Source organism: Cervus elaphus, chromosome 15, assembly GCF_910594005.1.
Source record: "Cervus elaphus chromosome 15, mCerEla1.1, whole genome shotgun sequence".
Classification (NCBI taxonomy): Eukaryota; Metazoa; Chordata; class Mammalia; order Artiodactyla; family Cervidae; genus Cervus; species Cervus elaphus.
The window spans coordinates 62,781,231-62,806,246 of record NC_057829.1 but is presented as its reverse complement, the minus strand read 5'-3'; the positions used below and the strand labels follow the sequence as shown (position 1 = coordinate 62,806,246).

Below are 25,016 nucleotides of genomic sequence, written 5' to 3'. Positions count from 1 at the left end.
CCCGCAACAAGTGATTTCTCTCTGGGCCTCAGTTTTCGCTTCTGTAAAATAGGGACGTTCCCAGAACCTAGGTGGGGAGTGGCTTGCGCTTAGGCAGGTGGCGGGGCCCAGCGCAGTGGCCGATGCAACGGGGGCCTCTGACGGCTGCCGGGGAAGCCCGCACACTGTGGGCCTCGCCGCCCTCCTCGTTGACCGGAGGGCCGTAGCCACTGTCCCGCAGGAAGTGAGGGTCGCAGTCAGGGGTCGACGGTCCCTGTTACTTAGCGGGAGCAAACTGCATGGCGGCGGGCAGAAGCCTAAAAGCCAGGCAGAGGCGGAGCGAGCTTCCAATCCGGCCCCAGGCGGTCACGTGGGCGGTCACGTGACCACACCCGGAAGCGCGGCGCGGACTCCTGGCAGGTCGGTAGGTGTTTGGCTACGACTCGGTGCGCACAGTCCGAGGGCCTCGGTGGGCTACGGGGCTTCCTCCGGGACGCCGGCGCGGCCCTCCCGGAAGCAGAGTCCCCACCGCCAGCCTCACTCACCCGGCGTGGAAACGTGGGCGGGTCGCTTCACTTCTGGTAGCCAGAGTTTCTGCAGCTACGAAGTGGGGCGGTTGCCACTCTGAGGTTCGGGGAATTGGGGGGTGAAACTTCTGCATAAACTGTAAAGTGCAAGGCAAACAAGAAGGCTGCCAGTGGGCAGGTTCTACTGCTGCGTCCTCCAGCCCTTCAGGGGCGGCGGTCATAGGGGCAGTTTGGGGGGAGAATGGTGAAAATGAGTGTTGAGGGGTGCGGGGGGAGAGAAGGGGCAGACAGGTTCCCCAAGTTGCCCCGGCTCCATCTAAAGCTCCACTGAGTCCCTCCTTAGAGCAGAGAGCAGGGAAACCACAAAATAACAACAGTGAGGTCCTCTTTCGAACAGACCTTTTGAAACAAAAGCAGAACTTAATGTCCACTAGAGAGTATTTCCATGTTAATGGGAAGATGGCTTAAGGTCAGTCATGGCAGTGATGTAGTAGTTAAGTCTCATGTTGCAGAAGATGCTGAGCCCTTCACAGCCCTTCTTGCCTTTTGTTTGCTTACAATGTTTGGCTTCCTGATTAAGGTAAAGCTTTATATTGTTCCTGCTTTTTATCATCAAAATAGGAGTGGTTCTGGAACTAGTTTAGTTCACCCTGTTTTTGAGGAGGGGAGCTGGGAAATAAGCATAGTGACTCTCCCACCTCACCTCTCCGTGTGAGAAGAGCTTTCCAGGTGGCACAGTGGTGAAGACTCTGCCTGCCAGCGCAGGAGACACAAGAGATGTGGCTTCAATCCATGGGTGGGAAAGATCCCTTGGAGAAGGAAATGGCAGCCCATTCCAGTATTCCTGGGTGGGAAATACCATGGACAGAGGAGCCTGGTGGGCTACAGTCCATAGCGTTGCAAAGAGTAGCACATGATTGAGCACACACCTCTGTAAGAAAGTAGTTTGCTAAGGATGTGACTGCCTGGTTGCTCCCTGACTCATTAGAACCCTGGAGGGAGATGGAGCCAGAGGTTGAGCCCAGAGAGGTGTAAGTGCCTTGGCAAAGCCAGAACTAGAACCAGGTCTCCCATGCCTGTTGTATTGGTTTACTGCCATTCATTGGAGCATCCTGGGATATCTCCTGTCTTCCAGGACTGAGTCTCTGTCTCCCTGGGATGTTCTGTGCTATTTCCCAATAGTCACTCATAGCAGGCTCCCTGGGGGTGCTCAGGGTAGGCTTGCTGACCACACCATGGTTCAGAGTGACCCACAGGGAAGTGAGAGCGCTCAGGAGGAAACAGTAGGTGAGAATTACTGTTTGTGGCCACCTGCTATGTCCAAAGGACTGTGCTTGCCGGGTCCATGTTCTCCATTGTGGGAAGGCAGGGGTGAGCAGTATGCGGAGCACTGGGACACCTCCTGGCAGTGGGGAGTGTGTTCTGAGCAGACTCCCCAAGAGCAAGAGAGAGACCTTTGACCACTCAGTCCTCCACCATCCCCGGAATGGGCAGCAGTTGAAATGAGAGCCTCTGCTTACTCTTACGCGCCCCCCACCCTGTTTTAAGTAGGTCATGGAATGCTATGCTGCTCTCCATGAGCTGGTTGCCGAGTCTGTCTGCTGCAGCCCTTTCTGAGCCTTCGGCTGTCAGGAAGCTCTGCTGTGCTCCTTGCCACGGTAGGTGATTCTGCCTGAGATGGAGGCAGGCGGCACCCACCCTGGGGCTGCTCGGACTATGGGAGGTGGACAGGGTGAGGCAGGCAGAGGACTAAACTCTCTCAGGCTCTGCAGAACTGTCTCAGCCCCATCCCCTGCCTGCCCCAGCTCTGCATCCTCATGTCACCTTTGCCTGTTCTGTTCTTCCTCCCTGGCATCTAGGTGATCATCACAGCCTGTTGTTGTTGTTTAGTTGCTAAGTCATGTCCAACTCTTTTGTGACCCCATGGACTGTAGCCCACCAGGCTCCACTGTCCATGGGATTTCCCAGGCAAGAATACTGGAATGGGTTGCCTTTTCTATCTCCAGGGGATCTTCCTGACCCAGGGATCGAACCCACCTCTCCTCCATTGGCAGGTGGATTCTTTACCACTGAGCCACCTGGGAAACCCCATCACTGTCTTCCAGACTTCTAAGCTACACCTTCTGAATCAGCCCCTTCTTCCTCTGGCCTTCAGCAAGGAGTGGACCCACATTACCCCACACCAGGATAACTGGCCTCCATAACCTTGACCCCACCCATCCATGGCACACACCCTTACCAGCCTGTAGGGACTCTCTGTTCACAATAGTACAGCCCATTATTCTCCAACCCACCCACTTCCTTCCCATCAGGCCAGCCCCTCGAGTCCCGAACTTTGCCAGGCTCATCTGGGAGTCCCAGGGCAGCCTCTTTCGGGCCCACCTGCCCTCACGCAGCAACCTTTCCTTTCACGCCCCATTGCTTTCCTGGTCTCTGCTTTGTGAGTAACAATTCCGTGGGAGTAGGCTACGTTCTCTGTTTTTCACTGTGCTGGAAACACTGTGAAGTTACGTGCTCGGAGTTAAAGTTGATAATCCAACTGGAGACTGGGGAGGAACTCCGTAAGTATCACCAAGTTGGTCACCTAGGGGATCCTGAAGAGTATAACTGAGTCTGAGACCTCGAGATAACAACAGTCCTTCTGAGGAAACTGGACGTCCACCCATGGCAGAGTTAAGAGCAGGGCTTCCTCATCACTGTCGTGTCTTAGCACACGTGTAATGTGCTCGTGTCCATGTGACATGCTGAGGTACAGCAGAATATCTGAAGCCCCTGCCTGGGGCAAGCAGCTGGCCCAAGAGCTCTGGCTTCACCAGACGTGGCCAGGCTGCCCCAGGAGTTGAGAAGGTCAATGTCTCACTGTACCTCAGGAGGCCAAGGCCCAGAGTAGGAAGCTGTGGATTAAAAATCTACCCTGGTGAATAAGAAAGCACATTTTACATAATCAAGCATTGTGTGTTGCAGAGAGGGTACATGTGTGGGTGATGGGGAAGGAGGTCTGAAAGGGCAGAGGATGCTGGTGGAGGTGGCCGAGGAAGCAGCAGCTAAGCAGGGGTGAGGAGAACTGGGGCCAAGGTCACACAGCCTCTGTGTCCACCAGGGCAGGAGGAACTTGTGATTGAAACTCCCATAATGCTGGACCCACTGCCTGTGGGCTTTGGAGCTGATACTCTGGAGCTGTTTTTGACTTGAGTAGAAGTACTGGACCACCCAGAGTCAGGTGCACTAGCCCCCCAGTGTTCCAGACGAGGCCCTGACTGCCTGCCTCCCTTGTGCAGTCGACCCTGTGTCCAGATCATGAGCTGGGTCCTTCTTCACGCTTGGCCCCGGTAGGCTGGTACTGTGTCTGATGCTGTGTTTAGAGAGCCTGGATAACACAGGTAAGGGCCCAGCCTTGGCATTCAGTTCAGTTCAGTTCAGTTCAGTTCAGTTGCTCAGTCGTGTTTGACTCTTTGGAGCCCCATGAGCTGCAGCACGCCAGGCCTCCCTGTCCGTCACCAACTCCCAGAGTTTACCCAGACTCATGTCCGTTGAGTTGGTGATGCCATCCAACCATCTCATCCTCTGTCATTCCCTTCTCATCCTGCCCTCAATCTTTCCCAGCATCAGGGTCTTTTCAAATGAGTCAGCTCTTCGCATCAGGTGGCCAATGTATTGGAGTTTCACCTTCAACATCAGTCCTTCCAATGGACATGCAGGACTGATCTCCTTTAGGATGGACTGGTTGTATCTCCTTGCAGTCCAAGGGACTCTCAAGAGTCTTCTCCAACACCACAGTTCAAAAGCATCAGTTCTTTGGCACTCAGCTTTCTTTATAGTCCAACTCTCACATCCATACATGACTACTGGAAAAACCATAGCCTTCACTAAACAGACCTTTTTTGGCAAAGTAATGTCTGCTTTTTAATATGCTGTCTAGGTTTGTCATAACTTTCCTTCCAAGGAGTAAGCGTCTTTTAATTTTCATGGCTGCAGTCACCATCTGCAGTGATTTTGGAGCCCCAAAAAATAAAAGTCAGCCACTGTTTCCACTGTTTCCCCATCTATTTGTCACGAAGTGATGGGACCAGATGCTGTGATCTTAGTTTTCTGAATGAATGTTGAGCTTTAAGCCAACTTTTTCCACTCTCCTCTTTCACTTTCATCAAGAGGCTCTTTAGTTCTTCTTCACTTTCTGCCATAAGGGTGGTGTCATCTGCATATGTGAGGTTATTGATATTTCTCCTGGCAATCTTGATTCCAGCTTGTGCTTCTTCCAGCCCAGAGTTTCTCATGATGTACTCTGCATATAAGGTAAATAAGCAGGGTGACAATATACAGCCTTGACGTACTCCTTTTCCTATTTGGAACCAGTCTGTTGTTCCATGTCCAGTTCTAACTGTTGCTTCCTGACCTGCATACAGGTTTCTCAAGAGGCAGGTCAGGTGGTCTGGTACTCCCATCTCTTTCAGAATTTTCCACAGTTTATTGTGATCCACCCAGTCAAAGGCTTTGGCTTAGTCAATAAAGCAAAAATAGATATTTTTCTGGAACTCTCTTGCTTTTTCGAAGAGCCAGCAGATGTTGGCAATTTGATCTCTGGTTCCTCTGCCTTTTCTAAATCCAGCTTGAACATCTGGAAGTTCACGGTTCACATATTGCTGAAGCCTGGCTTGGAGAATTTTGAGCATTACTTTACTAGCGTGTGAGATGAGTGCAATTGTGTGGTAGTTTGAACATACTTTGGCATTGTCTTTCTTTGGGATTGGAATGAAAACTGACCTTTTCCAGTCCTGTGGCCACTGCTGAGTTAAAAATAGGAGTAACTGAAGATTCCTGCTTTGCTGTGAGGGTGCTGTGAAGTAACACCAGGAAGGCCCTCGTGGTAGTGCCCAGCACACAGTTAAGTGCAGTAAGTATTTGCTGGGATTATAATTTTTTTTGTTACTCAGGCTGAGTCTGTGGGTGTGGTGCTGGAGGGGACCTTCACCTTGCTTCTCCTTGGCAGATGAAGTGCGTCTTGGTGGCCACAGAGGGTGCGGAGGTCCTCTTCCACTGGACAGATGGGGAGTTTGAAGAGAGTCTGCGCCTGAAGTTTGGACAGACAGAGAATGAGGGAGAAAAGGTGAGTGCAGGGCAGGAGGGTCAGACAGGAGGGACGAGCACAGCGCTGTCGGGAGGCAGGGGAGCCCGCCCTCCCGCCCTGGCCCAGGGTGAGCAAGGCTGCCTGTGTCCTGGCGCCTCTCACACCCACACATCCTCAGAGATTAGCCCCTGATGCTCTGGAGGCCCGTGACCCACCCTCACCCCATGAGATTTTGAGCATCTTGTCATGTGCTTATTTTCCACTTTATATCTTCATTTGTGAAATGTCTCTTCAGGTCTTTGGCCTACTTTTTGTTGCATTGATTGTTTCTTATTATTCTTACCGAGTTTTGAAAGTTTCCTAGGTGTTATGGATATGTCCTTTAGTAGATACATGTTCTGCAGATATTTTCTTCCAGTCTGTGTCTTGTCTTCGTATCTACTGCACAATATCTTTCAAAACAGATATTTTTAATATGATAACTCCATGTTATCCACTTTTTGCTTTTATGGATCATACTTTTGGTGTCATATCTAAGAAACCTTTGCCCAACCCAAGATCACAAAGAATTTTTCCCATATTTTCTCCTGGAAGTTTTCTAGTTTTAGGTTTTATATTAGGTCTGATGATCCACTTTGAATTTTTGTATGTAGTGTATAGATTGAAGTTTATTTCTTCGCATATAGATATCCAGTTTAATACTTTAATGTGACAACTTGACGATAGTTGTCCTTTTCATTTAGATAAATTCTACTGTACATTCTAAAGGAATAATTTATTTTGAAATTTTTTCCAGATTAATTTTGTATTGAACACTTTGTTATTGAGGATCCAGTAGAAAGTCCTTGCATTTCTACAGCCACACAGACTGGTTGCCTCTCAGTGTCCTTCCTGGTCCAGTGGGCCTGGTCATCAGCTGAACCAGTGCCATGTCAGCAAGTTAGTTCACCTCAACATCACTGATGCTCTTTAGGAATAATACAATGTATCAGAAATCATAGACATTTAAGTGATTTTATTTAAGCTAAAAACAGGTCTATCTGTTAGGCTCCTTTATTTTTTAGTAGTCAATATACATAATTTTTAAATTAAGAATTTTTAAGTATTTTAGTTCTTAAACCATTGTATCAATATGGTCTAAAAATTTAAGAGGCAGATGATTTGACGGTGTTTCTCTTCCTCTTTTTAAAAACCTCAGAAAGGAACAAATTCTGATTTTTCAGTTCCTAAATGACTAGCATAAAGAAAAAAAGTCTTCAAAGTTTTATTTCTCTTGGATAAAACACTTTTTTCCCCTGGTCCTATAAATAACATGACTTAATTGTAGGAAATTTGGGAAGTAACAGAGAAATAGTTTTTAAATGACCCATAATTCTTCTACCTCAAGCTATTAGCTCTTCAATATATTTTCTTTGGGTCTTTATCTTTTACAAATAGTTGAGATCATACCACACTTACAGTTTTAATTCCTGTGTTTTTTTCACTTGCCATTATAGCAGAAGCATTATTCCATTTTGTTAAATATTGTCAAAAGCATAAATCTTAATAGAAACATTATATTCAGTATATGAATAAATATAGCATCATTTATTTAGCCATTTCCCTGGTACTTGGCATGTATATTGCTTCTAGTTTGCTATAGCTATTGCTGTTGGGAACATTTGTGCTTGAATTTTATCCCACATCTCATTATTTCCTTAGGATAAATTCCTAAAAAAGAATCATTGATTCAAAAGCCATTCAAAGATATTGTACCACTATATAACCACACCACATATCAATAATACAAGAGAATTCTCTTTACACCCTAACTACACCAAAGATTATCATTCCCCCACCACACCACCAAAACAAAAGAATTCCTGTCATACCTGTATACCTAGTGAAAGCTACTACTTTTAAAATGAGTTGCTGTATACCATCTAGGTTTTTAAGTCACATTTCTATTAATGTAATTGATTCATGACAGTTCCAGAAAATTATGGTACATGAATAATTCAACCAGCATTTCCCTATGGGAAGGGATATTTATTCAACAAATACTAATCGAGAATCCACTATTCGCCAGCCTCTCGGGGCCAAAGCAGTGAATGTAGCAACATGACCCTGCACTCGCAGAATTTAGAGGGTAAAGATGAACCAGATGGCAGATACTGTGGGGTTTTTTTTAACCAGAGTGTGGGATGGGGCAGGCTGGGATGGGGTGGGCCTGAGGATGGTCAGGAGAGGAGCCACCTGAGCTAGGTGACTGGCAGCCCCTGCAATAGTGGACACAGGCCTGGGTTCCTGAATGTCCAGTCTGTGGGGGGAAATTACGCCCCACATGCCGTAGCCCCCTTTGTATTTCAAGTGCCACACAGTACCCCTGGCCGCTTGCCTGTTTTTCTTTTCAAGGCCAGGTCTTACTCAGCTCCTTGTAGCCAAGTTAAAACTAGGACTCTGCTTCCTCCCTGTTTCAGTCAAGGCCCCTGAGATCAGCATGGGGAAGGTCAGCTGTGCCCTTGTACCTGTTCATTCTTGTGTCAAGAACTTGACTTATTACCATTCGCTCTGACCTTATTCCATTTTCATTCACAGATCTTCAGCACATCTGTCCAGTTTCTTCTTGGTTTTGTTCTGTTCTTTATTTGGAAGGCAGGGGGAATAGATGAGGGAGGAGATTATAAAAGTAAAGGCATGCTTGTCACCGAACTAGGAAAGTATAGAAAGATATAAAAACTAGGGGGAGAAATCATTCCTAATCCTCCTGTTCAGAAGCAATCACTTTAATGATGTTGAATTTTTAAATATTTTTCAATACTTTGTTTTTCTGTGCGTTTGAAAGTACAGAGCATTTACAACCTTTTTTTTAAAAAACCTGACCCTGTATCGTAGGAATTTTCCACGTCACTGAGGTGCTCTGATATTTTAAGTGCTTTGTGTCTTCTCATTGTTCAGATGTACTGTTGTATATTTAACTCTTTCCCTGGTACTAGACATTTACATTCTCTGCAGTTTCTTCTGCTATAAATGATGCTGCAGGGAGCATTTTTGTGCCTGTATCTCTGCCCTGTTTCTGACTGTTTTCCTGAGGATGCTTTCCCTAAAGGAGACTTAACTGCAACAAGGGGCCTGGACTTTGGTGCACATGTCAAACTTTCCTAGAGTCGGCTTCCTCTGTGGAAGCGTGGCCTAATTCCTTACCTTTCCTTCCAGAATTAAGGCCTGAACAATGCAATTAGCTGCCTAACCTTTCCCAGTCTTCCTGACCCAAGATTTGGGGCAGGGTCTCCCTGTCAGGACAGTGACAGTCTCCTGGGTGTGTCTAGAACTGTGGAGCCCTTGACGTCAAGTTCCGGGTCTTGTCCATTCCTTCGGCCCCAGTGTCTGGCCCCCTGAGCAGTGTTGTTCTCTACCCTTGCTTGCAGCCTCCCGCCCTGGAGGACCAGCTTAGCACCCTCCTGGCCCCGGTCATCATCTCCTCTGTGACCATGATGGAGAAGCTCTCCGACACATACACCTGCTTCTCGACGGAAAATGACAATTATCTGTATGTCCTTCACCTGGTGAGTGTGCCGCTGTGGGGCCCGTGTTCCTCTGCCCCTTGGTTCCTCGGACAGTCCACACGCCTCTTCCTCATCTTGAACCGCAGACTCCTTTAGAAGGCAGATGCTGCAGCTTAGCAAAATCCCCTCGGAACTGACCGCCCCCCTGCCCCCTCTCCCATCTCTGTCCCTGGGGGCTGGCTGACATCAGCTGATTTCTGTGCCTGCAGTTTGGAGAATGCCTATTCATTGCCATCAACGGAGACCGCACAGAGGGCGAAGGGGACCTGCGGCAGAAGCTGTGCATGCTCAAGTACCTGTTCGAGGTGCACTTTGGGCTGGTGACCGTGGACGGACAGCTCATCCGAAAGGAGTGAGTCCTGGGGTGCTGTGCTGAGCCCCTCTGAAGGCATTGGTGAAGCTGCTGGCCCCACTCTGCCCCTGCTCCTTCCTGGCACCTCCCTGGGGGTCTCTAGCTGACGTTTGTCATATATGTGTGAGCGAGAGGCTGAGAAGTGAGGTGAGTTGCTCAGGCACCTGCCTCCCGGTTCCACCCCCGTCCCACTCTGCTCCATGGCAAGAGCGCAGCCAGATGCACCCCCACTGTGTATGGGTTCCCCGGTTGTGCTGTGTGGCCCCTCCAGGTGTGCTGTGGAACCCCCCCCAGGTGTGCTATGGGACTCCCCCACCCAGGTGTGCTGTGGAACTCCCCCCCAGGTGTACTGTGTGGCTTCCCCAGGTGTGCTGTGCAGTTCCCCCCAGGTGTGCTGTGCGGTTCCCCCCAGGTGTGCTGTGTGGTTCCCCCCAGGTGTGCCATGTGGTTCCCCAGGTGTGCTGTGTGACTCCCCGCCAGGTGTGCTGTGTGACTCCCTCCAGGTGTGCTGTGTGGCTTCCCCAGGTGTGCTGTGTGGCTTCCCCCGGTGTGCTGTGTGGTTCCCCAGGTGTGCTGTGTGGTTCCCCAGGTGTGCTGTGTGACTCCCCCCCAAGGTGTGCTGTGTGGCTTCCTCCGGTGTGCTGTGTGGTTCCCCAGGTGTGCTGCATGGCCCCCCAGGTGTGCTGTGTGGTTCCCCCAGGTGTGCTGTGTGGCTTCCCCAGGTGTGCTGCGTGGCCCCCCAGGTGTGCTGTGTGGTTCCCCCAGGTGTGCTGTGTGGTTCCCCAGGTGTGCTGTGTGACTCCCCCCCAGGTGTGCTGTGTGGTTCCCCCCAGGTGTGCTGTGTGGTTCCCCCCAGGTGTGCTGTGTGACTCCCCCCCAGGTTTGCTGTGTGGTTCCCCCCAGGTGTGCTGTGTGGTTCCCCCCAGGTGTGCTGTGTGGCTTCCCCAGGTATGCTGTGTGGCCCCCCGGCTGTGCCGTGTGGTTCCTCTGGGTGTTTGTCACGGGAGCTTGCCCAGCTCTGACAGTGAGCCCAGGCTGCTCCTTTGGTTAAAGCTGGGGACACCACTTTTCTGTGGGTCTCCCTCGCTCTGCCCCAGGCTGCGGCCCCCGGCCTTGGAGCAGCGTGAGCAGGTGTGGGAGCGCTTCCAGAGCTTGCTGTGGACCTACAGCCGCCTGCGGGACCAGGAGCAGTGCTTCGCCGTAGAGGTGACTACTGGGTGCGGGAGTCCTCGGGCCACAGAAATGTCAGGCCACAGGGGCCAGGCAGCGTTGAGACCATGCTTTGACATCTGTCCCCCACCCCAGTGAGTGAGGGCACCGGCAGCCCCTCAAGCTCATGCATTTCAGAGGGTTGCTCTTTCTGGCTTCACAGTTAGGCACTCTGATGGGCCTCCCTACAATAACACGGCTAGACTTTGGGTAAAAGAGACTTCTTAGTGCAGTTTTTGGGCTCTCAGTAAATTATGGAAATTTCTGAAGTTAGCTCCCTCGCCTCTGATCCCTTCCCCCAAATTATATTGAGCTGAAACTAGAGTAGAAAGTAGTAAAAAGTAAGCAGCACTAAAGTCAAGATTGCCTGAGTGCAAATGATGGTACCAACCTACAGCCAGCGAACTACGCCTCGGGCCAGCAGCGGCAGGGGAGCTGAGCCTCAACTCCTACTTAAGCGCAGATCTGAGGAGTAGGCTAGTCATCAGTAGCACCCCCTTGCTCCCTATTGTAGACAAACACAGATTCTTTGTAGGTCAGAGAATTGGTTCTCCTCTTTGTATGCATCAGAACCATCTAGAGGACTTTTAGGTGCCTGGGCTTCACTTTCTCAGTCAGTTAGGCATTGAGGGTGGGAGGCTCTATAATTTGCATTTGAACAAGTTCCCAGGTGACGCTGCTTATGCTGGTCTGGGAACTACATGTTGAAAGCCACTGATTTAGAGGAGAGATGAAGAGCAGCAAGTGTGAGCTCACCGTTAATAGTCAGGTTCACAGGAGAATGAGCCATGAGCAAGTGTCAGGGGAAGCAGCCCCCGACAGATGTAGATCCCCCAGGAGCTTGATACTCTGGTACAGACCGAGCCCCTCAAGGGCACAGCCTGTATCGGTCTGAGCCTCTGTGCTCCCAAGCTTCTGGCACATGGCATGCGCTTACTATGGCCCGAGTGAATGTGTCACTAGACTTTGGCTGGGACAGGAGGAATTGGGGTGACATGGCTTCCATCCCCCTGCCCGCGTGCCCAGGCCGTGGAGCGGCTGATCCACCCTCAGCTCTGTAAGCTGTGCATCGAGGCGCTGGAGCGGCACGTCATCCAGGCCGTCAACTCCAGCCCCGGGCGGGCTGGCGAGGAGGCCCTACACGCCTTCCTGCTCGTGCACTCCAAGTTGCTGGCTTTCTACTCCAGGTGAGCCCCAAGACCCCTCACATTCACCCTTTCTTCCAACCCCTTCCTGAAAAGCACCACCTCCTGGGCCAGGGAAACCTTCCAGACCTATCACTTCCAGGAAGCGTTGCTTCTTAGATTCTTAGTTCTTCATCCCCCTCAGTTCACTCCCCTCTCTGATTTATTCCTTCCTGGAATACTGTCTCAGAGTCTGAATTTAGGGTTTCCTGATACGCCGTTCCTGGTCCCTGCTGGTTTTCCACTGGTCATTGTTTTTTTTTTCAACACAGCCAAGTTTTATTTTTAAAACTGAATGAGTTCATTAATTTTGTATATTCCATGTCTTTCTCAGAAGAGGATAAAGTCAGCTGGCATGTTTATAAACTGTGGAGGGCAGGGATCCTGCCCCAGACCCCCTTACCTGCCTTCTCCCATCCACTGCCACCTGTGGGCAGGGGCAGTGGGCACATGCTGACCGGCTGCCTGTCCTCTCCACAGCCACGGTGCCAGCTCCTTGCGCCCAGCCGACCTCCTGGCCCTCATTCTCCTGGTGCAGGATCTCTACCCCAGCGAGAGCACAGCGGAGGACAGCGACCCCCAGGTCTCTCTCGGGGCAGCTCTCTGGGCAGTGGGAGGCCGCCAGAAAGGCGACTTGAATGGCCAGTCTGGAGAGCGCTGGGCAGGCAGCTGGGGAGACTGGTTTCTAAGTCTCAGTCCTGAATGTGTGGTTGGGCATGACTTTTCTAGCTGCTTTCAGGTGCAGGGAATTCTAGAAGGGAGGTGGATTCGTGGGTTAAAAGTGCAGGTTTCTGGAGTCATGTAGTCCTTTGCTGTGCAAGTACTCACTCCATCGGAGCCTCAATTTCCTCATCTGTGCAATGGGACAACCATGGCATCTACTTCTCAGGGTTGTCATGAGGAATAAAGGTGGCAGTTTACTTGGAGCCCAGCGGTGCCTGGGGCATAGTGAAATGCTCAGTAGGTGCTGGCCAGCGTGGTTGCCACACCATCCTCCTCATCAGTGGCAGTGTGGCAGTGATTTGGATGCCAGTTTGTTGGACTTTGTAGAATTTCTGTGGTTCTGGAGAAAGACTAGAACTGAAACACCCCTGGGAAGTGAGGGCGCGCACTCAGGGCTGTGCAGTGGAGTAGGCGCAGGGGCTGGTGAGTCCCCCAAGGGCTGTGCCGTGAAGCGCTGGGAGGAAGAGGAGCCAGTCAGGCAGCTTTAACCAGCATCCGCCGGCCTGTCCTGTCACAGCCTTCCCCACGGAGGCCCCGCCGCAGCCAGAGCATCCCCGTGCAGCAGGCCTGGAGCTCTTGTTCTGCAGACCTAACCAGGAATTCGGGGACCGTATGTGCTTTGTACTGCGGGGAGGGGCCAGGAGGGAAGAGGAGGGGAAGGTCTGCCTCTCCTCGGAGAGCAGGGTCCAGGGCTGGGCCCCGTGGGAGAGCCTCCCTAAGGCCTCAGCCCAGTGCCCCTTCTCTCTCCCAGGAGACAGACAGCTTCTCCCCCATTGAGGAGTACTTCACACCAGCTCCTTCCCCCGGGGAGCAGAGTTCAGGTGAGACCTACAGTGGAGGAGGGACCCTGGACGGTGAGGGGGAGGAGGTGGGTGCCAACTGGGAGCCCTGGGAATCTGTCCTAGGGGTCAGTGGATCCCAATGCTCTGTAAGAGCCCAGGCACAGACACCCACATTCCTAGAGCCCAGGACGCTGTCTGCTGCAGCCTCTCTGTCTGTCTTGCCAGCTCCAGCTTGAATTCAAAGACTACTGAGGCCACTTCAGTGATCCATAAAACTTCTTATGACAAGTCGATTTCATTTAAAAGTTCAACTTGCATATGTGTGCTCTCACCGCCTTCTCTTTCTTTTTTGTAGTTAATAAGTAATCAGCTAATTAATAGTTTATTTCCAGCACAATGGTTTAAAATATCAGTATTCAATCTGTATAGTTTATACTTTACTTCCAAAGTATGTGGACAAACAATAAAAAAAAACCCAAAAATGTTTGAAATATTCTTAACAAGGCAAAAAAGGAGCCTGGGACCTCTGAGGCCACGTGGCAGCTCATCTCTGCTTGTCCACTTCTCCACGGCCAAGGTCACAGCTCTCCTGGGTTTTGTAAGCTTGCCACGAGCCCAAACACATCAGAAAGCGCTATTTTGGGGTGATGGCTGAAGTTCCGTTTTCTTCTCACTGCTTCCTCCCCTTGTTCCTCCTCCTGACCCCTTTCTCTCAGAAAGAGTTTTTTCATGCCTCAAAGCTGTAAATAATTCCTGTTCCACAGTGCACAGAAGTCACAGCTTACGAACAGCTTGAGTTGCTTTCGTCCATTTTAAGTCAGGTGTTTGAAACACAGATACAGGCTTTCTTTCCCCAAGAAACGCAATTATAAATGATGGTTTTTTGCAGTGAAATATACAAGAGAACACAATTAGTACAAAGCTATAATATTTCAAATATGTACTTGGTTCAGTAGTTTTTGTGAGCTGTCCTAGGAAAGGAAATCTAGTTCAGTTCCCAGCACACAGTAGGTACTTCAGTAAAAGTTTGCTGATTGACTAAATGAGCGGGGAACTGTAGACAGTTTGTGCTGCCTCCCAGGGAAGAGTGAAGAGGCACTGTTATAGCCAGGGAGGGGCTCACAGGGGCAGAGAGGACAGAGACAGGGAGGGGATTGGGGGCTGAGGAGGGGTCTGAGGGACCTGCCCCACCACTGCGAGGTCCAGGGACGGGAACTCGTGCCCAGCAGCCAGCTTGGGGGTGGGGGGGCGGGGGGGGTGGCCAGGGGTGCCTCTCCTCTCCAGCCCAGGCTGCCCTAGCTGTGGTTCCATGGAGGGAGCTTGCCCTGCACTTGCCAACTTGGGGTAGAATGAGAAGGGGAAGGCTCTCCAGTTCACACTGAGGTGCTCTGCCCAGTGAAGTGCTGTGAGCTGCCAGCGGGGGAAGGGCCTCTGTTCCATCCTCCCCTGCTGACAGGCTGTTGGGCCAGTATTTACATTTTCCTACTGTTTCTGTCATCCTGTTATCATCTATGGTCTGTCTGCAGGTAGCACCATCTGGCTGGATGGGGGTACCCCACCTACTGACTCTCCCCACGTCCAGGTGAGTTTTTCCTGGGGGCCCAGGGTGCTTGGCCAGGGTACCAGCTGATCCGAGATGCTGCAGTGGGCCCTGGGGACTCTGAGGGCTTCTCCTGGGGTGACTCTCCAGCCATGCCAGTCTTCCTGGTACTGTCTCACGGCTGTCCAGCCAGTGCAGGGGACAGAACTCAGCCCAGAGGTGAGGGCCAGGGGTAGGGTGAGGAGTGGTGGGTGAGGGTGGCCTTCTCCCTCCCTCCACCCCTCCTCCAGACACACAGCCTCCACTTCTGAGAAATCCCCACCCTCACTGTTCTTGGGAGTGAAAGTCTAACTTAATTTTTAATGGTTTTTGTTTTTTTTTTTTAAATAAAAGAGTAAATATGTTCACTGTAGAAAAATTGGGGAAAACAGAAGTAAAATATGGAAAAGGAATAAAAATCACTCAGTCCCAACCCCAGATGTTAGCTTCTGTTGAACACTTTTGGAGTGTTTCCTTCGAGGCTTTCCTATGACTTTATAAATGTATTTATACACACACACACACATATTTATTTTTTCTTTTACCCAATTTGAATCCTAACGCTCTTCATTATTTTTTGTTTTGAGCATTTTCCCATTCACGAGGCACGCCTTGGCAATGTGGTTTTTAATGAGACTATTAAGAGTGCATCGCCTGCATTATGTTATTATTTACTTAGCAAATTCTTGGAACAGCCAGTGCGTTGCATCCAGTCCTTTGCTGTCATCGTAAGACTACCATGACTTACTTACAAAGAAGCTTTTGTGGCATCCCTAATGATTCCCTTAATTTTCCGCTTCTGCCCACTGAAGACTCTTACTCAGAGCCCTCCTGAGGCTGGAGTCTTCTCACTGAGTCCTGGAAGCCCTCACTTGTACCTTTAGAATGACTTTCGGAGGTCTGGAAGGCAGTCAAATGATCAACTGTTAATAGGCTTTAAACCATTTGTGTACTTGAAGTTGGGGAGGAGCCCCCCCCCCCCCCCCCGCTTATGCCATCCCATCTGCTTTTCCCACTTTGCTTTCTTCCTTTTCCCCTTTCTTACTACCCACCACCTCTGTGTGGCGTCCAGTCCTGACTGCACAGAAGGGCCCCGAAGATGCTGAGAGAGACAGACAGACAGCAGAACGGGAGCTGCCAGGGGAACCTCAGCAGAAGGCCAGCATTTAGGAACTGGGACTTTGGGGGCTAGAAGAGTTTGTCCCTCGAAGTTCCGAGGGAGACAGCAAGTGGGCAGCTGTGGGGGGGACCCAGCCTGGGGAGGACGCCCGACGACTGCCCCTCCTCTCCCACTGACAGCTCCTCTTCCTCCCCAGATGGCTGAAGACACCCTCCAGACGCTGATCCCTCCCTCCCCAGGACCCTCTGGCCCCAGAAGGATTTTCCTGGATGCCAGCGTGAAAGACAGCTACTGCCCCATGGTGCCACACACCATGTACTGCCTGCCCCTATGGCCAGGCATCAGCTTGGTGCTCCTGACCAAGGTATCAGTGCCCCCGCCTGCCCTGGGGCCGTCCCGGCCTGGATGCCCACCCCACGGCCGCCCTGCGCATCTCCCCACAGTGCCCCAGCACGCCCCTGGCCCTGGCCCTGTACCAGCTGTTGGATGGGTTTTCTCAACTGGAGAAGAAGCTGAAGGAGGGGCAAGAGGCTGGGAGCACCTTGCGGTCCCACCCCATCATGGTGGACCTCCGCCAGAGGATGGACAAGTTTGTCAAGAATCGAGGGGGCCAAGAACTTCAGGTGAGACGCAGGCCCCGGACGCCCTACCTCGGGGAGGGGAGGCAGGGCCTGTTCTCATCACACCGGAGGGGCCAAGGCTTAGGGGAGGGGGCCAGCCTCTGCCCCACCCCCACCAGAGGACCGTGCTCCTGATCCCCTGCAACGCAGCAGTGCCATTGATATTTCCTAAACATTCTTGTGTGACTTTGGCAGAACACGGGTTCCAGCTCCCGTGATTCAGATGAGGAAACCAGGGCGGGACGCAGATAAACGGTGATTCAGCCAGAGTTACCAGACGGGTGAGCGGTGGAGGAAGAGCCCAGCTCGAGGGCTCAGTAATGGCCAGTGGTCGGCCCACCTTGCCCCTCACCACGGGGCTGGGCTCACAGGCTGCAGGACACAGGGAGACCGTTCCACCCACAGGGGCTTAGAGCCCAGGCGGGGTCATGAGGCCCAGACACAGGGACAGTATCTGAACAGAGGAGGAAACCAGGCACAATCCAGGCAGGAGCCGAGGAGGGACTCGCCAGAGGAGAACCCTGGGCTGAGATCGGAGGCCGTTCATGTAGCTGGCAGGGCTCGGGTCTGTTTGAGGAGCTGAGATTCATTGCGGCTGAAGTTTGCTCTGGTTTGAAAATAAGCAAGGGATTAGATGAGGCAGAGCAGGCGGCCGAAGCCCAGTCAGTCCACAGCGCCCCATGTCTCTTGGTGCCCAGCATGCCCCAGTGAGGTCTCAGGAGGCAAAGATCCCTGAAGGGGATCAGCAACCCCGCCCTTGTTTCCAGCCACCCCACCCTCGAAGCACTGACCTGTCTGTCCGACAGCACTGATTTACATGTCTGCCAGCGAGGCCAAGAGCCTGGGACTCGAACCCAGAAGCTGCTCTTTAAGTAAAAGCCTGCTGAGTGACTGGACCACGGTGTACAGTGGGCTGTAGCCTGCTGGGGGCCCTGCCAAAGACCCAGCCTGGCTGTGGACAGCAGCTGTGTGCTGGGCCTAAATAAGCCATGGAGATGGGGAGCCTTCTAGAGCCCGACATCAGAGCTCCCCTGGACCTCACTGTGGGAACACTGTCAGGAAGACACCTGTCACTTGTCTGCTTACAGAGAACCTGGCTGGAGTTCAAGACCAAGGCCTTCTCCAAAAGTGAGCCCGGCTCATCCTTGGAGTGAGTGGTGGGCTCTGAGGTCAAGGAGGGCATCGTTTGGACAAGGGGGCAGGTTTCCTCCAGGTCCAGGAGGAAAAGATGCTTGGACAGAAGGGGTCCTGGGAGGGCAGGTCCAACCCCACGATGCTGAGGGGAGGCTGGGGGCAGAGAAGACAGAAGTTGAAGAGCAGGGCCTGAGGACCCAACACCACTAGCAGAGACCCAGCTTCCGCATGGACCCAGCGTGACCTTGGGCAAATCACTGCGCTTTGTTTCTCCATAAAATAAACCAGAAGGTTGGAGGTGATTTGAGTTTCTCAGAGCCCCATGCTGGGGGAACATGAAAGCTGACTCCCAGCTCAGTGAGGGCCAGGGTGTAGTTCATCAGCTGCGTCCATCAGTCCAGGAGGAGGGTGACCACAGGGATGGGGCACCGTTCTGGGTGTGCCCTCCAGGATCCTTCCCTCTGTGACAGTTCATCTCTGGCCCCCAGGCTGCTTCAGGCGTGCAGGAAGGTGAAGCGGCAGCTATGCATTGTCTATCGGTTCAGCTTCCTGACCATGACCCCTGGCTGTGGGTGCCCCCACCTGCCCCAGCACCTGCAGGACCAAGTCCAGACGCTCATGCAGTAAGTGGTGTGAGCCCTTGACGGCTGGGGCGGGAGCCGGGCAAGCCTCACCTTCCTGTTCCCCTGCTCCCTTGGCAGGGAAAAGCTGGCGGACTGGAAGGACTTCCTGCTGGTGAAGAGCAGGAGGAACGTCACCATGGTGTCATATCCTGATCCCCAGCCCTGGGCTGCTGCCTCCTCTGCCTACTCACTTGAAGGACCGCCACTTTAGGGAAAGAGAGCACATACTTCGCATCTCAGCTTCCTTTTGCTGAAGAAAGTGAGGAGACTTTAGTGTCCTGGAAGTGTCCTATCTGTAGGAATGCTCTGAGGCTGGAATTTCGGAAATCCCTGGTGTCCCACGATGACTTCATAGAGATCATCTGTGTAGGTGTTGTCCAGCCAGCAAAGTGGCAGTAGGTCTCCCAGGAGGGGCAGGGGCCTGGGGTCAGGTAGGTTTGAGGGGCTGAGTCCCCCCTCCTTAGATGCTACAGTACAGTGGAGTATGAAGGCTCTGAGAAGGCCAGCAATAAATGTGTTTATCGGTCCCTGTTTAAAAGCCATCTTTAAGATTTACCCTTTTATTAGAGAACTACTTTTATCAAATACTGGTCTTCCCTGAAACTTTATATGAAGAATCTTTTTCAGTATTAAAATTTCCTGAGACTTCGGTCTTCAGCGTGCAGGTAGAAGGGGTGACAGAGGGCCTTGCCAGCCACCAGCCACTGCCCGTCCTCTCAAAGGACCCTTCCAGCTCAAGATGAGGCGTAGAGATGAAGAGGACTATGGTGAGGCGTGTGGGTGGCGGCCAGTGGGGCTCACTCTCAGCTCTGTAGCTCTGCTCACCCTGGCCTCACCATGTGTGTCATTTAAACCCATTCAGCCTGAAGATGGTAAAACATAAACATGCTGTGTTCCTTGGGAGCAGAACTCCCAGCGTTCAATGTGCCAGAGCCAGAGATACATTGTACTTGCATCTTAGGCCTTCTCGGGGTTGGGAGTTCAAAGGGAAAGTGAGACCTGGGAAAGACGGTATCCTGGGAGGGTGGCTGAAAAGGAAGCCTATGGGGTGAGGGGGTCAGTGTTTGAAGGAAGCCTAGGTGGATGGAGGAGCTCCTTCCCTGGTTCTGGCTTCAAAAGCACCTTAACTCAGCCCCTTACCTTCCTGGAAGACTTCCCAGGCCTGGTGCATTTCATCTACGTGGACCGCACCACTGGTCGGATGGTGGCCCCTTCCCTCAGCAGCAATGAAAGGACTTCATCAGAGCTGGGCAGGGGGCCCCTGGCTACCTTCGTCAGAACCAAGGTAACCTGGCCCAGCCCAGGCCCTCTCCCTGCGTGTCAGACAAGGTGTGCCTCAACCCCTGCCTGGGAGGGCTAGTCCCCGCCCTCAAGCCCCCGGGAAACTCCAAGCACCCCCATGGGAACCCTTACTGCATTCTTCCTACCTCTGCGTCTAGCTTTGTAGGCTCCTAAGAGAACGGTCCTGTCTTTGTCACCCTAGGGCCCTGGCCAGTGTGTGGGGCCACCTCCCCAGATGTGTTAATGTTCCTGGAGCAACAGAGTCTGGATAGTGAGGCCAGTGGGGGAATGGCCGGGTCCCAGTAAGGATTTGTTGAGTTCACTAAGACAGAAAGAGGACACACAGGTTAATGGATTTGAGTATCAGGATGTAAAGGTAGGTTTCTACAGAGGAAACAGTCTCCAGGCCTCCTTTTATTTTCTTTGATTCATCTTCATAGCAAACTAGTATTTTTGCTGGGGAGGCCTCTGCCACTTTATAAAAAACTATATTTTACACATTAATTATACATATTAGGTTACTATGTATTGTACATGTTACATATATTTTACATTATTATATATTATATATGTATATTTTCTATATCCAAGTAAAGTGTGTCCACAGTGGTGAAAACAAGGTCACTGACAGCCCATTGGAGACCCAGCTCCGCCCCTCACTAGTTGTGTGGCTTGGGGCGGTAGGGAGTCTTAAGTTTCAGTGGCCTCTTCTATAAAAGAGAACAGTAACACCAGTAACGTCGTGGAGTTAGTGCACAGATTACAGATGCACACACACGGTAATGCGCATCATGTGGCACCGAGCGTAGTTGGGGTTGGTTGAGCATTTCCTGGGACCATCCACACTGGCATCTTCATCTCCTTCCAGGGTAGCTGGGGTTATCTTGGTACATTTCTCTCCGTCGTTTTCCTGTGCAGTTTGTTGTAGTTGAGGTCATCCTTCATATGCAGTGTGTTTCCCGCATTTTTACTTCACTTTGTATCTGGTGCATTTCCTCATGTCATTAATTCTTTATCAACATGATTCTCATCAGCTCCACAGCAGTCCATCATGGGAACGCAGCATCATGTACTTAGCCATTTCCCCAGTGTTGAACACTGAGATTGTTCGCAGATTCTATCATAAATAATTCTGGAGCACACACCTCTAGGCATTTATCCTTGTCCTCATCTCTGATTATTTTCTCAATATGGGTTCCCAGAAATGGAATTATGAAGTCAAGTGGGAGGAATTGTTTTTAAGGTTATTGATATACATTGTCGAATTGCTTTCCTGAAAAATAGAGCAAGTCCATGGTATTTGTTTGCATTTAATTAGATGCTGTGTGTGATCAGGTTAGGAGTGGCTCGTGTACACCTGTCACTAAGCATCTTGGTCAGAGTGCAGCAGGCCTTGGCCAGCCCTGGGAGGTGGGGGGGTGGGGGCAGAGGTGCCCCCTGCTGCCAGCTCCTCTCAGGCAGCTCACAGGCAGCGGCGGAAGTCCTTGAATCAGGGAGGAGAGCCTCGCAGAGAGGACCTGAGGCACGTTGACCCTTGGTCACTGTGTTCCCATCGGTGCCTTTGGTGAGCCCTCATTCACACTTCACCTCAGAGCAGGGGATGTCCCAGGGCCAGGGCACTGTGCATCCAAACACTTTTCTAGCACTTTCCTGGCATAGAGCCACGCCAGAGATCCTCAGCCCTGAGGGGGTCCGTGTGAGCCCTCGACATCAGAAGTGTTCCAGGTGGCCACCCTCTCATCTCTTTGTGTCCCTGGCTCTGTTCTGGCCTGGAAGATGAATTTTCTACTTTATAGCTTGTGTATATAGTGAAGATTCATAAAGTGTTGATAGGTATGTTTTGTCCTTGCAGGAGTGAGAGGGATAGGTAGTCCGTCCATCCATCCATTGTCCGTTTATTACTAAGCTCCTGCTCTGAGCCAAGGCTGGGCCCAGGCACCAAGGAGGAAGATGAGCAGGAGAGGCCCCTGGCCTTCCAGGAGCTCCTCCTCCAAGTGCTTTTCTTCACTGGGATTTGAGAGCCGGAGCCCAGTCCCCGGCGTGGGGCGAGGGCCACCCTCAGGCTGCAGACACAAGCACTGTCCCCTCCCCCAGGTCTGGTCTCTGATTCGGCTGGCACGCAGATACCTGCAGAAGGGCTATACCACGCTGCTGTTCCGCGAGGGGGATTTCTGCTGCTCCTACTTCCTGTGGTTCGAGAATGACATGGTGGGTGTGGCTGGCCCAGGCAGGGCAGTCCTGCAATTCTCCCTTTCTCCTGGATTCTGTTCAGTCTCTCTCCAGCTGTTCTTGTCACCAGTGGGACTAACAGTGAAGCCCAGCTGGTTGGGACCCAGAGCTCAGGTCCACCTTTGCAGTCAGGCTCTGTGACCCCTGCCCCTAGTTCTCTGAAAAACTCATGCTGTTGTTCAAGAGGCATCCAGGTGACACATGAACAGACCGCCATGCCCCGTGTGAGCAAGGATGCTCAGCCTGTACTTTCTGTGGTACAAAGCCTCGCTTCCTCTTCCCATTGCTGAGACAGGTAAATGGAGGCTGAGAGCAATTAAGCAACCTGCCCAGGGCAAAGCTCGCATGCCCTGTCTCTGCCCCTGGCAGCACGCCCTCCTTCCCCTCAGCCTGAGGTCGCGGCATCCCTTTCCATGGGGCAGTGTGGCTGTTGGGGTCTCACCGCTCTCACAGCCTCACACCTATACAGCCCATGTGTTGGTTGGGATGAGTGTCTCCGATCCCATTTTGCAGATGGTGGAACTGAGGCCCTGAGATCAAACACCACGGCCAGGGCACCGAGGTCCTAAGTGATGACGTCAGAACCCAGGCTTGGCTTCCTGACCTGCAGGCTCCCATCTTTGCTCTGTGCCCTCCTCAGAGGTGCCCAGGACGTGGGGCTGAGCATCACCTCAGCCTCTAGGGAGAGACAAGGCTCTCTGTGTGTGTGGTTGGCCTCGTGGGGTAATAGGCGGGCCTCACCATCCCGGTGGGCACAGGACTGCAGGAACCCCATGACTCCGCCTGGCACATGGTGGGAGCCCAGCAGAGCCTGAGTCGCTACCCCGGCGTGTCCCACCCTGGGATTCCCAGTCCTTGCAGGGAGAGACTTGGCCTTTGGTTACACTTTGCTCTAACTGACACCTCCCCAGTCGCCGTCCCTCACACTGAGCCAGGTGCAGTGGTTGGTGGGAAAGAGAGCTACCACCGTGGTGCCCGCTATGGCCCTGGGAACTTTGTTCATCACATCTAATATTCTTGGGAGTTTATTCTTACCCCAGTTCACAGATGAGAAGAGAGGGTAGAAAGAGGTCAGTGCATTTTCCCAGCACCAAGCACTTGCTAATCAGGGCTGAGCCGGGCCTCAGACCCACTGTGTCTGACTCAGGCCCATGGTCTTCCCACCATGCCGACTGCCTCCCCACTCACGAGGCTCCTCCTCCTCCCCCAGGGACACAAACTCCAGATCATGGAGGTGCCTGTGCTGTCTGATGACTCAGCTCCCGTCGGCATGCTGGGAGGAGACTACTACAGGTGACGCTGACCCAGAGGGCCGCTGGGGGACAGAGGGGAACAGATGACAGATGATAAGTGCCCGTCTCAGCAGAGGGAGCAGCCCCTCCTTCAGGACTGTTTCCTTGCCCCCCACCCCCGCCCCGAGCCCGCCCCCCTTGTTAGAAGCTCCTCACGGCCCGGCACTGAGGAAGAGAGTGGGGTGCTCTTGGGGTTCCTCCCCTCCTGTTGCACACCGAGACAGCATTTGCAGCTGTCTCTGCTGGGCTCCTGGGACCTTCCCTAGCTGGCTCTGTGGCCCCATAGCTAGGGCCGTGTTGTCCAGGGTTGGGATTCCAGGGGGTGGGCCATGGTGGCCTGGGGCTGAGCCTCAAAAATGGGGAGTCAGCAAGGAGCAAGGAAGTCCTTTCCAGCCTGGTGCTGGAGTCCAGTGAGGGACCTCATGCCCACGTGGTGCTGGGAGAGGCCCCTGGCCCGGCTCCCTCCTAAACGCTGTCCTCCTCCCCCTCTCCCCCAGGAAGCTCCTACGGTATTACAGCAAGGGCCACCCGGCCGAGGCTGTCAGCTGCCACGAGCTGCTGACCCTCCACCTGTCGGTTGTACCCACGGACGTGCTGGTGCAGCAGGCCGGCGAGCTGGCCCGGCGCCTGGGCGAGGCCTCCCACATCCCCCTGCTCTAGAACCAGGAGGGCTGCCCCGTGCATCGGCCTGTGCCCCGGTTCCCCAGGCCTGCCTGGCTCACAGACATCACCATGGCAAGAGTCTCCTCCTGTCCACGGTGGCCCCGGGGATGGCACGGTCCCCAGGGCAGCCCCAGGATGTCTTAAAGGAACTCACTTAGAGCCACCTCCATTGTGGGTAATGAGCAAACCCCCAAAGCCTTCCTTCTGGAGAAAGAAGAGGGCCAGTCTCCTTAGAGCAGCTGTGAATGTGGGCTTAGACCCAGGGCCACCCCACTTTGGCAACCACCTATGCATTCACCCCAGGAGACCGACAGGAAGTGCCCAGCTGTTGGAGTGGAGAGAGCGCCTCAGGAAGCTGTCTCCTCCCCGCGTGAAAGGTGCTCCCCTGGCTGGGTTGAGCTCTGGCTCTGCTATGTCCTCGCTGTGGCTCTGGACGGGTGTCCCCGACCTCTGAGCCTGTCTCCCCACACACAGTGTGACTGCGCCCCCGTCAGGACAGTCGTGGGGCTGCAGGACGGGCGGCAGGCACGCAATAAATTCTGGTCACAGTTACTGTTGTGGTCCCAGCCCCTGGCCCGTCTTGGTGGCCTCTTTGTTCCCTTCTTGGTTCTTGGCTCCTGCCCCAGCCCTGCCTCAGAGGTCTGTGTCACTCAGTCCCACGGATCCCAGGCTGTGAGGCTTCTCAGAGCTTCCCGGGGAGGGGGCGGGTGGGGCGAGGTGGTCCTGGTGTGCCCTGGATTGAGAGCACTGCCCTGGGTGCAGCCCCCCACCTGAGAACAGACACAAGGACAAGAGGCCGGCAGGGCCTGGGACCTGAGAGCGCCCACTACTAGGGCTGAGAGGCCACGGCTGGGACGGAGGGAAGAGAGGAGGCGAAAGCGAGCATGGCACAGTGGAGCCGAGGGTTCACGTGTGACACCAGATGAGAGCCGAATTTCACGCAAAGACTGTTCTTTCCCTTTAAGTGAGAAGCTTGCGGGGCCATGGGTACTGAAAAAGCTAGAACCACACCTTGGGCTAAAGGCCTCAGAAGGTGGCAGTGAGGGACAGTCAGGCGGTGACGGGGACTGCCTTCCTCCTTAATGTCCTGACTTCACCAATGGGAATTG

The 25,016-nt window shown here is 52.8% G+C and overlaps 1 protein-coding gene across 16 annotated transcripts; it reads left to right on the top strand.

Moving 5' to 3' along the window:
• The first annotated feature begins 288 nt into the window (after positions 1-288).
• On the top strand, positions 289-24,459 carry HPS1 (HPS1 biogenesis of lysosomal organelles complex 3 subunit 1). 16 transcript variants are annotated; one of them, XM_043925599.1, is made up of 21 exons: positions 290-399; positions 2,058-2,164; positions 5,277-5,397; positions 5,494-5,610; positions 8,979-9,116; positions 9,326-9,468; positions 10,566-10,674; positions 11,704-11,864; positions 12,342-12,444; positions 13,102-13,194; positions 13,336-13,405; positions 14,893-14,948; positions 16,262-16,429; positions 16,509-16,688; positions 17,774-17,835; positions 18,308-18,442; positions 18,521-18,586; positions 19,583-19,727; positions 21,818-21,931; positions 23,163-23,245; positions 23,742-24,459. In XM_043925599.1, exons 4-21 carry the CDS (start codon positions 5,494-5,496, stop codon positions 23,902-23,904), a joined length of 2,106 nt encoding a protein of 701 aa, XP_043781534.1. In that variant the 5' UTR covers positions 290-399; positions 2,058-2,164; positions 5,277-5,397; the 3' UTR covers positions 23,905-24,459. The 16 variants fall into 16 exon arrangements, with proteins under 16 accessions (XP_043781539.1, XP_043781534.1, XP_043781531.1 ...); XM_043925597.1 differs by having other exon boundaries at positions 352-403; XM_043925600.1 differs by having other exon boundaries at positions 384-403; positions 2,055-2,164.
• Positions 24,460-25,016: the final 557 nt, after the last annotated feature.